The sequence below is a fragment of the Diceros bicornis genome, chromosome 12 (assembly GCF_020826845.1).
Source record: "Diceros bicornis minor isolate mBicDic1 chromosome 12, mDicBic1.mat.cur, whole genome shotgun sequence".
In the NCBI taxonomy this organism is placed as follows: domain Eukaryota; kingdom Metazoa; phylum Chordata; class Mammalia; order Perissodactyla; family Rhinocerotidae; genus Diceros; species Diceros bicornis.
In genome coordinates, this window is record NC_080751.1 from 15,457,057 (window position 1) to 15,470,616 (window position 13,560).

Sequence of the window (13,560 nt, forward strand, 5' to 3'; positions counted from 1 at the left end):
GAGACAGTCTTTTCAACAAGTGGTGCTGGAACAACTGGACATCAACATGAAGAAAATAAATCTAAACACAGACCTTAAACCCTTCACAAAAATCAACTCAAAACGGATCATAGACCTAAATGTAAAATGCAAAACTATAAAACTCCTAGAAGATAACAGTAGACAACCGAGATGACCTTGGATATGGTGAGGACCATATCTTTTTTAGATACAACACCAAAAGCACAATCCTTGAAATAAATAATTGATAAGCTGGACTCATTAAAATTAAAAACTTGTGTTCTGTGAAAGATAATGTCAAGAGAATGAGAAGACAAGCCACAGACTGGGAGAAAATATTGGCATAACATACATCTGATAAAGGACTATTATCTAAAATTACAAAGAACTCTTAAAAATCAACAATAAAAAAAAACAACCCAACTAAAAAAATGGGCCAAAGACATTAACAGATACCTCACCAAAGATACACAGCTGAAAAATAAGCATATGAAAAGATCCTCCCTATCACACATCATCAGGGAAATGCAAATTAAAACAAGACACCACTACACACCTTAGAATGGTCAAAATGCAGAACACTGACAATATCAAATGCTGATGAGGATGTGGAGGAACAGGAATTCTGACTCATTGGGAATGTGAAATGGTACAGCTACTTTGTAAGACAGGTTGGCAGTATCTTACAAAACTAAACTTACTCTTACCACACGATATAGCATTTGTGCTCCTTGATATTTACCCAAAGGAGCTGAAAACTTATGTCCACACAAAAACCTGCATCAGGATGTTTATAGCAACTTATTCATAATTGCCAAAACTTGGAAGCAACCAAGATGTCCTTCAGTAGGTAAACGGATAAACTGTGATATATCCAGACAATGGACTATTATTCAGTGCTAAAAATAAATGAACAATCAAGCCACGAAAATACATGGAGGAACCTTAAATGCATATTACTAATTGAGAGAAGCCAATTTGAAAAGGCCACATGCTGTATGATTCCAACTATATGCACTGTTGAAAAAGCCAAAGTATGGAGACAATAAAAAGATTAGCAGTTGCAGTCAGGGTGTGTGAGTAGTAGAACTGAAAAGATACAGTAGAGAGGAAATTTAGGGTGGTGAAAATATTCTGTATGATAGTATAATGATGGATATATGGCATTGTATGCTGTCCAAATCCAAAGAATTTATAACACCAGGAGTGAACCCTAATGTAAACTTTGGACTTTGGCTGATTATGATGTGTCAATGTAGGTTCATTAATTGTACAAATGTACCACTCTGGTAGAGGACGTTCATAATGGTGGAGGAAATGCAAGTGTTGGGCCAGGGGGCATTGGGGAAATCTCTTTATCTTCCTTGCAATTTTGCTGTGAATCTAAAACAACTCTAAAAACCAGTCTTAAAAAAAAAAGTTGATAGAATGTTAAAATAAACATTTGAATTTCTTCTACCATGATTCAAGAATTGTTGGTATAACATTTCCCCGTCAGCTTTATCTCTTTACACAGACATTGGGATATGACACTTCAATCCTAAATAATTCACCACTGCATCTCCTAAGAATAGTGTCATTCACCTATCATATAACTACAACATCAATATCACTCCCAGAAAATATTCTCTAATATTAACGAATAGGTCAGGTACCCTATCTTTGAAGTTAAATCTTTGATCAACAAGGATTTTCTGTCTTGTACATGTCCAATCTATTTAAGATTTGTTTATGTTTTCAGAAAATCAGCCATTTCATGAAAATTTTAAACCTAATGAGAAGAGGTGCACATTATATTCTCTTATGATTTCAAAATTTGTCAATGGTATGTTTATCACACTCTGTTTCATCTATAACATTGTATTTTTTTCCCTTGTAATCATCTAGTTAGCTAGAAGTTGCCTATTGATTTAGAATTTTTCCAAGATTCAAATCTAAGTTTTAATGTCTGAGTCTACTATTTTTCTGTTTTCTAGTTCATTAACTGATAATTTGATTTCATCATTTTCTTCTTACTACTTTCTTAGTTTGGCTTGTTTTATTTTTACTTTTAAGTTTGTTTTATGGTTTTCTTTATAAACTTAGAGCTATTGGTCCATATACCATGATGATTTAAATTATTGACTTCAATCTTTTCCTGTCTTCAGAGGTTACCAAACAGGGAAAGAGAGTAGGACCAGCCCGGTGGTGTAGTGGTTAAGTTTGTGCGTTCCACTTTGGTGGCCCGGGGTTCACAGGTTCGGATCCCAGGCACAGACTTACACATCGTTCATCAGGCCATGCTGTGGCGGCATCCCACATACAAAATAGAGGAAGATTGGCACAGATGTTAGCTCAGCAACAATCTTCCTCACCAAAAAAAAAAAGAAAGAAAAGTGATGATCTATTGTCTACTTGGCTTAAGTTGTACTTAAACATAAACATAAAAAAACATTTCTTTGACACAGAAAAACAAATAGCAAAACGACAAAAATAGGTCTCTCCTTATTGGTAATTACATTAAATGTAAATGGATTAAACTCTCCCATCAAAACACAGAGACTGGCAGAACGGGAAAGAAAAAAAAGACATGATCCAACTATATGCTGTCTCCAAGAGACTCAGTTTAAGGAACTATAAGGGGTTTTTCACCCACATGAATATTCAGAGGGACATTCAAAAGTTGTATGTGACAAGGGACAACTCTTCATTGTGTGAAACCGTAGTGTGTACATCTAATATCTCTGACATCTATCTACCACACCCCAGAAGCAACCCTCAATTACTGTGATGACCAAAACAACCCACAATAAATTTCCAAAATGTGCCTTTAGGAGGCATTTACTGTCCCTGATAAGAACTACTGCCCTCCACAATCTGGTTTTCTCTCTTTCAGTCTCTCTCCAACCACACTGGCCTCCTTACTACCCTTTAACACACCAGCACACTCTGACCTCAGGGACTTTGCACATGCTATTTCTGTCTGGAATGTTCTTTCCACTGATACCCAAATGGCTTACTCTCATATCTTCTTTAGATATTTGATCCAATATTTCCTTCTCAGGTCCTTCCTTGACCATTCTGCTTTATTTGTCTCCCAGCCATACCATCAATTGACATATTATATATTTTACTTACTTATTTAGTTGCTCTCTGTAACCTCTCACTTGAATGTAAGCTTCAAGAGGGAGGAATTTTTGTCTATTGTTTTCAGTGATATGTCCTCAGCAAATAGACCAGTGACTGGAACATATTAGGCATCATAAGCATTTGTGGATGAATGAATGAATAAATTTCCAACAGTAGGAGAATGATTAAATTGTTATATTCATATAATGGAACATTATATACCTATGTAAAATTGTGCTTTTAGAGAAGTTTTAAGGGGAAATGATCATATTTAAGTTAAAAAGAAGAATCCAAAAATATACACATAATCGTGGGCAATATGAGTTCACTAAGAACAAGTCATACTAGACCAACTATAGCTCATAATCACTCAGATAACAGATTGAACAAAGTCAAATATAAGTATAAAATTGTGGATTGAATGATAGCATGGTGAAGTACTTACCCCAGTTGTAAGGAAAATCTTATTCAAAAAGTTTTAGACTCTTTCCCCATAACCCTGTCTTAATAAAGATTTTTATCAATAATTTGGACACAAATTATTACTAAATATATAAATAGCACAAAGCTGGAAGGGATATTTAATATAACAGATGACCTAATTGAGATTCAAAATCATTCCAACAGGCTTGAACATTCATATGAAACCAATAAGAAGAAATACAGCAGAGTTAAAAAGAATTATACAGGCACAAGAAATGAGAATAGAAACCTGGACAGCAGTTAATGCTTTTTTTAAAAAATGGCATAGTATGATGTGACCACTAGAAATCACAGAATACATTAGCAAAAAGAGAATCACCAAATATACTTTACGCTGGTCAAATCACATGTGAAATTTTGTGCTTAATCAAATTCAGGACACCATATTTTCAGAAGAATACAAACTAGAGTCTATCCAAAGGAAGGCAATTTGATTGCTAGAGGGTCTGAAAACATCAATACATGAAGATTAAAGAAATAAGGAAATGCAGATTACTGGGGAAAATATGTACTTTTAAATAAAGGGTGCTAGCACAACTAAGTATCCATTTTATTATCTGTTAATTTTGTTTTTCACAAGCATATACATAAACCTAAAATCCAATCTAATTTATACTTTTAAAAAACTTTTCCAAAATTGAGATAAGCCAATGGAGATAAGCCAATTGAGATAAGGTGACACACAGGACTTCAATAATACTTGGTAACATTCTATTTCTCAGGCTGGATGGCTGATATACAGGAATAATTTTTACTTTTCTTTATTCTTTATATATATGCTTCACCTATATTCTTTTCTATGCAAGAAATAATTCACAATAGAAGGGAAATAAGTACTATTAAGAAGAAAGTCCTTTATACATAAGCTATTTTGGCTCTGTATTCTTAAGCAGAGAATATACATCTGAAAATAGCTGGACTTCATCTGCATCTCAAGATATCACCTTCAAGAGAAAATAAGAGTGACAACAATATACTGATAAAATGAGTGAACCCATTCTTATTTTTGTAAGGAGGTAATTTGTTTCAATAGATGGATTTGGAATTAATCAAATCCTACAGAATCTAATCCTTAAATCTTAACTTTGGAAGAATTAAGATGCCTAACACCTTAGCCAAAGACTATCAGTGACTCCACTGGAGTCATCAATGCCCAGGTAAGAGACAAATTCCACCACCCTTTCTTTCACATTTTCTCTCTTCACTTCTAGATTTTTTTTATACCGTGGACAAGTCAGCTGTTCTCCCATGACCAAACAACTTTGCTTTGATCTCTTCTACTTTTCTCCTGTCATCTTCATTTAATTCTGAAATGGAGTAGCCACACTCATGAGCCAAATTAAACTTCAGATTCCAGGCTGGAGAGAAAGCATAAAAACACTTGAGATAACACAATGCAAAAGTAATCATTTGTTGGTGATTATAAGAGCACAGAGATCATCAACATAAACAATTTTATGCCTACCACAAAGCTTAGCAAAAGGTGTGTGCTCTCAATTTTATGACAAACTATTAGTTCTTGAGATAGATCATTTCACTGAAAAGTCTGACTTTTAAAAACCATATTCTACACATATTTCTCCAATGAGGCTACTTTAATATGGTACTCAACCATTTTTATCTTAATCTTCCTTCCAATCAAGACAGTCCCTTTGCCTTTCCTATCAGCTCCTCCTACAGCTCCTGCTACAGTTACTGCCACTTCCACGAGAGCTGATGTTTAAAAATAATAAACAAAACTTGGAGTGTTTTTGAGACTCAAATATGCATGATAGAAGTAATGGTGTAGGCCATTAATTTCAAGGGAAGATTCCCAGGTAGGCCTGAATTGCTTACAAGTTGCTCTCCAAAATATATTCCCCATATGGCCTTAGTTTTTTTTTTATAATGGAATTCTATTAGACAATAATAGGATTAATAAATATTCTCTTTTAAACCCAAGTTTATTCTCTAACCCAACATTCTCTAACCAAAGTTTCAGTGTGAAATACCTTGATTAGTTTCGTCTCATGTCTAAGATCTTCTCCAAGAATTTTATTAGAAGTGGGGATAAGAAAGAAAATGTAGTTTTATGATACAGAATGATTTAGAGCAGAGCAAACTGGGGTTTTTTTTCTGTCTCCAAAACAAGGACACTATAATGGGAAGAAGGGAAACATGAGAACTTTAGGAGTTTGGAAACCCAAGCTATCTCCTTACTCTCCTTCAGACATCAGAACCTACTTTTCCTAAGACCCCAAACTCAGACTAGCACAACTAACACTGTGACTTCGCTATATTATTGGTTAAACGGGCTTATTCTGGATTGCCAGTGGAAAATGTAATCATTCTAACAATTCTACAAGAAAATAAATTTAGAACTCCAAAAAACTTAACTTTAACAAATTGTTAAACTATAATGTCTACAAGTTTGACCTGCATTTATAACAAATTATCTGTTCCTACCTCGTGCTCGTACCCGACATTCCTCTTCCTCTGCATTTCTGAGTATCTGTTTAGCATGATTCAAAGAGGATTCACACTTCAGAAGGTTTTTCACATGTGCAGCCAGTGAATCTACACTGCTACTACCCCCATCATCGCTCTCTGACACACCCTCTTCCTCTCTGCTATCTGTCATACTTGTCTTGGATGAAGCATATGGAAAGAAGTTTAGAAGAACATCAGAAACTGACTCCATGGAATTACTGTCCCATGAGCAGGAACTGGCATCACTACTTGAATCACTTCTAATAATAGTCATCATAGGGATAACAATTTTATTTCCAATGGTCCCACTACACCCTTCAGATTCAGATCTCATCACAGATTTGGCTGTTTTATACTGCCTAAGGGTTTTGTCTAATGCCACCTTGGCTTTGCTTTCTGCTTCCTGTAGAGGACTTCTAACTGTAGCTGAACTAATAAACTCCCGATTTTCAATGCTTCTCTGGCATTTCACATTCGTCTGTGTGCTAATATCCTTCTGTATGCACTTGTTGCTTGGGATTTCCTCTGCGAATGGCTGTCTCTGAGGTAAATCATCATTAGATTCATCAGTTGTGGGGGGTTCTTTGAAGCAAACCACCTTCTTAGATTGTATAAAGGAAATATCACTAACATCTCTGAAAGGGAGAAGGGGAGCAGGAAAATTGCATCGTTTCAGTGCTATATTTTCTGCCTCCATTAAAAGTGTCCGAATCTCTTTAAGACTTTTGGAACCATTGTCTGTGTCCCGGATTTCCTCAGAGCCAACATCTTCAAAACCCGAAGATTCTGGCTTACTTATTACAACTCTACCATCAGCCTGAGAATTTAAAGGCATACTGTTTGAGATAATACTGGAGTTAGAAGAATCCAAATTATCTATGAGCCTTTGAACATGGTCTGAAACAAGTTTGTGCTTCTCACTATGTGAATAAGTACCAGGAGAAACTGTTGATAACCCAGTAATCAGATCAGCTTGCCCAAGACCACTTGAGAACTTTAGGGCATCTTCAGTTAGATGTGTATCTGGCAAATCCTGATGAGAGAATATATCTGGTTTTTCTCTGTGTGAAAAGGAACTAGGAGGAGCTGTTGATGACACAGTTTTCTGGTCAGCTGGTCCAGGAATTGTTGAAACCTTCAGTGTATCTTCAGTTAGATGCTTGTCCAGCAATTCCTGCGGGTAGAAAATATTAGTTGTCTTTCTGTGTGAATAGGAACTAGAAAGAGGTATTGGTATTCCAGAATTCACATCAGTTTGTTCAGGGACAGTTGAAATCTTCAGAATATCTCCACTTTGATGTCTATCTGGCAACTTCTGTTTAAAGAAAATACTGGGCTTTACTCTCTGAGAATAAAAATTACGAAAAACTGTCAGTAAGGGAGTCTTCTGGTCGTCTGATCCAGTCACCGTTGAATTCTTGGGCTTCTCTATATGTGAGTAGGAACTCGGAGAAGCTGTTGGTAACTCAGTCTTCTGGTCATCCGGTAAAATCACAGATGAAATCGTGAGTTTCTCCTTATGTGAGTAAGAACTAGAAGGTCCTGTTGGTATCTCAGTCTTCTGGGCAGCTGGGCCAGGAAGAGCAAAAACTTTTAAAGCTTCTTCAGTAAGATGTGGCAATTCCTGCTGGTCAAAAATATTGGCCTTGTCGCTATGTGAGTAGGAACTAGAAGGGATTATTCGCGTCCCAGCCTTCTGGTCAGCTGGTCCAGAAACAGCTGAAACTTTCAAAGTTTCTTCAGTAATATCTGGTAACTCTTGCTGGTAAGAAATGACGAGCTTCTCTCCATGTGAGGAAGAAGTAGAGGTAACTGCTGATATCCCAGTCTTCTCCTCCACAGGTCCAGGAACCCCTAAAACTTTTAAAGCCTCTTGAGTAAGATCTGGCAACCTTTGCTGGTAAAAAATGATAGGCTTCTCTCCATATGAATAGGAGCTAGATAGTACTGTAGGTATCCCAGTCTTCTGGTCAGCTGGTCCAGGAACACCTGAAACTTTCAGAGCCTCTTCAGTTAGATGACTACCCGGCAGCTCCTGTTGGTAAGAAATACTAGGCTTCTCTCTGTGTGAGTAAGAAATAGAAGTTACTGCTGGTTTTCTGGTCTTCTGGTCACCTGGTCCAGGAACAGCTGAAACTTTCAGAGCCTCTTCAGTTAGATGACTATCTGGCAAGTCTTGTTGGTAGAAAATACTGGACTTCTCCCTATGTGAATAGGAACTAGAAGGTTCTGATGGTAACCCAGTCTTCTGGTCAGCTGGTCCAGGAACAGCTGAAACTTTCAGAGCCTCTTCAGCTATACAACTGTCTGTCAAGCCCTGTGGGTAGAAAATAATGGGCTTCTCTCTATGTGAGTAGGAACTAGAAGGCTCTGATGGCAACCCAGTCTTCTGGTCAGCTGGTCCAGAAACAGCTGAAACTTTCAGAGCCTCTTCAGCTATACAACTGTCTGTCAAGCCCTGTGGGTAGAAAATAATGGGCTTCTCTCTATGTGAGTAGGAACTAGAAGGCTCTGATGGCAACCCAGTCTTCTGGTCAGCTGGTCCAGGAACAGCTGAAACTTTCAGAGCCTTTTCAGCTATACGACTGTCTGTCAAGCCCTGTGGGTAGAAAATAATGGGCTTCTCTCTATGTGAGTAGGAACTAGAAGGCTCTGATGGCAACCCAGTCTTCTGGTCAGCTGGTCCAGCAACAGCAGAAATTTTCAGAGCCTCTTCAGGTGGATGACTGTCTGGCAATCCCTGTGGGTAAAAAATAAAGGGGTTCTCTCTATGTGAGTAAGAAGTAGAGGTTACTGTAGGTATCCTAGTCTTCTGGTCAGCTGGTCCAGAAACAGCTGAAACTTTCTGAGCCTCTTCAGTTAGATGACTGTCTGGCAATTCCTGTTGGTAGAAAACACTGGACTTCTCTCTCTCTGAGTAGAAACTAGAGGCTTCTGATGGTGACCCACTCTTTTTTTCAGCTGCTCCAGGAGCAACAACTGAAACTTTCAGAACCTCTTCAGGTACATTACTGCCTGGCAACGCCTGTTGGTAGAAAATACTGGGCTTCTCTCTAGGTGAGTAGGAACTAGAAGGTACCGTTACTACACCAGTCTTCTGGTCACCTGGTTTAGAAGCAGATGAAACTTTGAGAGCCTCTTCACTTAGATGACTATCTGGTAAGGCCTGCTGGGAGAAAATACTGGGCTTCTCTCCAAATGAGTAGGACCTAGAGGACCCTGTTGGTAATCCAGTGTTGGGGTCAGCTGGTCCAGGAACAGCTGAAACTTTTAGAGCCTCTTTAGTTAGATGACTATCTGGTAACTCCTGCTGGTAAAAAATAATGGGCTTCTCTGTGTGTGAGTAGGAACTAAAGGGTACTGTTTGTATCCCAGTGTTCTGGTCAATTTGTCCGGGAATAGCTGCAATTTTCTGAGCCTGCTCAGTTAGACAACTGTCTGGCAACTCCTGCTGATAGAAAATACTGGTCTTCCCTCTACAGGAGTAGGAAGTAGGGGGTGCTATTGGTATCCCAGTCTTCTGGTGAGCTGATCCAGGAACAGCTGGAACATTCTGAGCCGGTTCAGTTAGATGACTGCCTGGCAACTCCTGTTGGTATATACTGGGCTTTTCTCTATGTGAATAAGAAGTAGAGGTTACTGTTGGTGTCCCAGTCTTCTGCTCACCAAACCCAGGAACAGCTGAAACTTTCTGACCCTGTTCAGTTAGGTGACTGTCTGGCAACTCTTGTTGGTAAAAAATATGAGGCTTCTCTCCAGGTGAGTAAGAAGTAGAGGTTACTATTGGTGCCTCAGTCTTCTGCTCAGCAAATCCAGAAACAGCTGAAACTTTCTGAGCCCGTTCAGTTAGATGACTGTCTGGCAATGTCTGTTGATAGAAAATTCGGGGCTTCTCTCCAGGTGAGTAAGAAGTAGAGGTTACTGCTGGTGCCCCAGTCTTCTGCTCAGCAAATTCAGGAACAGTTGAAACTTTCTGAGCCTGTTCAGTTAGATGACTGTCAGGCAACTCCTGTTGATATATACTGGGCTTCTCTCTATGTGAATAAGAAGCAGAGGTTACTGTTCGTATCCCAGTCTTCTGCTCGGCAAATCCAGGAACAGTTGAAACTTTCTGAGCCTGTTCAGTTAGATGACTGTCTGGCAATGTCTGTTGATAGAAAATATGGGGCTTCTCTCCACGTAAATAAGAAGTAGAGGTTACTATTGGTGCCCCAGTCTTCTTCTGCTCAGCAAATCCAGAAACAGCTGAAACTTTCTGAGCCTGTTCAGTTAGATGACTGTCTGGCAACTCTTGTTGATAGAAAATACTGGGCTTCTCTCTATGTGAGTAAGAAGTAGAGGTTACTGCTGGTATCCCAGTCTTCTGGTCATCTGGTTCAGGAGAAGCTGAAACTTTCAGGGCTTCTTCAGTTAGATGACTGTCTGGCAAAGCTTGCTGGTAGAAAATACCAGGCTTCTCTCCAAGGGAGTAGAAACTTGAAGGTACTATTAGTATCCTACTCTTTTGATCAACTGGTCCAGGAACAACTGAAACTTTCAGAGCCTCTTCAGTTAGAGAACTGTCTGGCAACTGTTGCTGGGAGAAAATAACATGTTTCTCTACTGTTGTTTTCTTAGTCTTCTGGTCAGCAGATCCAGGAACAGCTGAAACTTTTAGAGCCTCTTCAGTTAGGTGACTGTCTGACAATGCCTGTTGGTAGAAAATACTGGGCTTCTCTCCCAGTGAGTAGGAACTGGGAGGGACTGTCGGTATGCCAGTCTTCTGGTCAGCAGGTCCAGCAACAACTGAAACTTTCAGAGCCTCTTCAGTTAGATGACTGTTTGGTAAGCCCTGTGGGTAGAAAATATTAGACTTCCCTCTTTCTGAGTAGGAACTAGAGGGTACTGTTGATATCGCAGTCTTCTGGTCAGCTAGTTCAGGAACAGTTAAAACTTTCAGAGTCTCTTCAGTTAGATGACTATCTGCCAATGCCTGTCGGTTGAGAGAATCAATATGTTGACCAACAGTATTCTCCTGAAAAGACCTTACAGCCAACTGAGGAAAGTCCTCAGGGGACAAGGATAAATGAGATCCAATGTCTGAATCTCCAGGAGTGGCAGCAATGCCTGGTGTCAAGCTGGATTGAGTAATTTCAGCTATGCCTCCTTTAGAAGTATCTCCTAAGAAAAAGAGATTTGTTCATATTGTTAGTATATATATACATAGATTTTGAATTAAAAAAAATATTCCTTTTATGCACTAAAAAAATAAAGCAAGCTTTCCTTCCTTGGGCCTTTATGCTTCTAGAAAGGAATCCTAAGGAAATAGTCATCAAAGGAGATAAATATTTACACACAACCATATTAATACAAAGCCATTTATAACAGCAAACTAATGTGGAAATAATTTAAATATTCAACAATAGAGTAATGGTTTAAAATAGCAGTATATCCATTTGATGGAATATTATGTGAATCTTAAAATTTGGATTTTTAAAGACTTTTCAATGTGATGGGAAAATGCTGTCTACTCTGAGATTTGATTTCACCCTACTTATAAGCTAATAAGTTAGCCTGTTATTGTGTCATGTATGCTAGCAGAAGACATGCGACTCCTCAATCAGAGACAAAATTCTTTATTGCATGGCAAAGCAAAGAATCATCACCTAATTTTCATAGGTTTCCCTTTCCCCCAAGTCCTACAAAGACAATGAAATATGGCCCAAATGAATGCTATGCATGCAGCGGGTTTAACTGACTCTCCTAATAAATGTACCCTGAATAAGATATATATTTTTAATTATATGAAACTGTGAAGACACTAAAGCTTACACTAAGGAGTTTGAACTTAATCTATATGGCAGGGAGGGTTGTTGACAGATTTGATAAGAACTGTACTGCAGAAATACAGATTCAAGACAGCTGGGAAGGGAATGCAAAAGTGTAAGCAACACTATCTAACAGAACTTTCTGCAACAATGGAAATGTTCTATATTTGTACCATCTAATACAGAAATTCTAATGAAAGTAGTGCTAAATGGCAGTGAAAAGTAAATGACTGTAATAGCAAGGAAAAGATTTGACAAGTAATGCATTCATTTGTTCATTCAAAAAATGAATGTTTACTATATGCCAGTCACTGTTCTAGATATAGGAAACAGAGCAATAAACAAAAAGACAAAGCTTACATTCTAATTCTGCCTCACAAAGCCTACATTCTAATAGGAGTAGGCAGACAATAAATAAATTGGTAAAACATAGGGTATGTCAGATGGTGGTAAGACGGTTGATATATACAACAAATATTACCTATATTTTACATATAGGGAAATTAAGTTTCAAAGATGACAACATAACAGTGCTTCTCAATGTGAAAATCTTGTTACCTTGCAGATTCTGATTGAGTAGGTCTGGGGTGGGATCTGAAATTCTGCATTTCTAATAAGTTCCCTGGTGATACGCAACACTATGAGTCCTGAGACCACATTTTGAGGAGTAAAGATATACAATTTTTCTAGAGTTGTACAGTGAGTAAGTGACAAAAATGAGCACTTTAACCTTTTAATTCTAACTCCAAATTCTGAACTCTTTTCACTACAAATGACTGGCATTCTAAACCCACTGGTGAGCTTCCAAAAAGTAGCTGAATATAGAATGAAATGGGTTCAGGAGTGAATTGTAAGGCAAAGAAGTAGAAGTATCAAGTATTAACTGTGGAAGAAAACTAAAAGAGAAAAAGAAGGATGTAACCTGCATAGTAACTTGAGAAGGAATATGGGTTATGAAAATTGTTCTGAGGAAAAAACAGGTTCAAGAAAATAATAAAACAAAGCAGATTAACAAACTGAACAACCAATGGATCAAAGAAGAAATCAAAAAAGAAATCAAAAAATTCCTTGAGACAAATGAAAATGGAAACACAAAGTACCAAAACTTATAAGATGCACCAAAAGCAGTTCTAAAAGGGAAGTTCACAGTGATAAATGCCTATATCAAGAAACAAGAAACATCTCAAATAAGCAATCTTAAACTACACCTAACAGAACCAGAAAAAGAAGAACAAAGCCCAAAGTCAGCAGAAGGAGGAAAATAATAAAAATTAGAGCAGAAATAAATGATATTGAAACTAAAAAAACAGTAGAAAGGATCAATGAAACTAAGAGCTGGTTCTCTGAGAAGATAAACAGAATTGACAAACCTTTAGCTAGACTCACTAAGAAAAAAAGATAGGAGGCTCAAATAAATAAAATTAGAAATGAAAGAGGAGAAATTACAACAAATACCACAGAAATACAAAGGATTATAAAAGACTACTATGAAAAACTATATATGCCAACAAATTGGACAATCTTGAAGATTGATTCCAAAAAGGAATCAAGAAGAAATAGAGAATCTGAACAGACCAATCACAAGTAAAGAGGTTGAAACAGTAATCAAAAACCTCCCCAAAAATAAAACTCCAGGACCAGATGGCTTCTCTGGAGAGCTCTACCATTCAAAGAAGATTTAATACGTATCCTT

At 37.7% G+C, this 13,560-nt stretch overlaps 1 protein-coding gene across 8 annotated transcripts in view; it reads right to left on the reverse strand.

Moving 5' to 3' along the window:
• ALMS1 (ALMS1 centrosome and basal body associated protein) overlaps positions 1 to 13,560 on the reverse strand; it is a 228,084-nt gene that overhangs the window by 150,648 nt on the left and 63,876 nt on the right. For 6 of the 8 annotated variants that reach the window (XR_009221653.1, XM_058550936.1, XM_058550939.1 and 3 more), the window contains exons 8-9: positions 6,037 to 11,220; positions 4,816 to 4,949 (exon numbers count right to left, since the gene is read on the reverse strand). Coding sequence is in view for 7 of the 8 variants with exons in the window: in XM_058550936.1 (XP_058406919.1) it covers positions 4,816 to 4,949; positions 6,037 to 11,220 (5,318 nt within the window). In the remaining variant the exon portion in view is untranslated. Of the gene's footprint in view, positions 1 to 2,262; positions 2,346 to 4,815; positions 4,950 to 6,036; positions 11,221 to 13,560 lie in introns of all 8 variants that reach the window. The other 2 variants (XM_058550940.1, XM_058550935.1) reach the window with 2 other exon arrangements.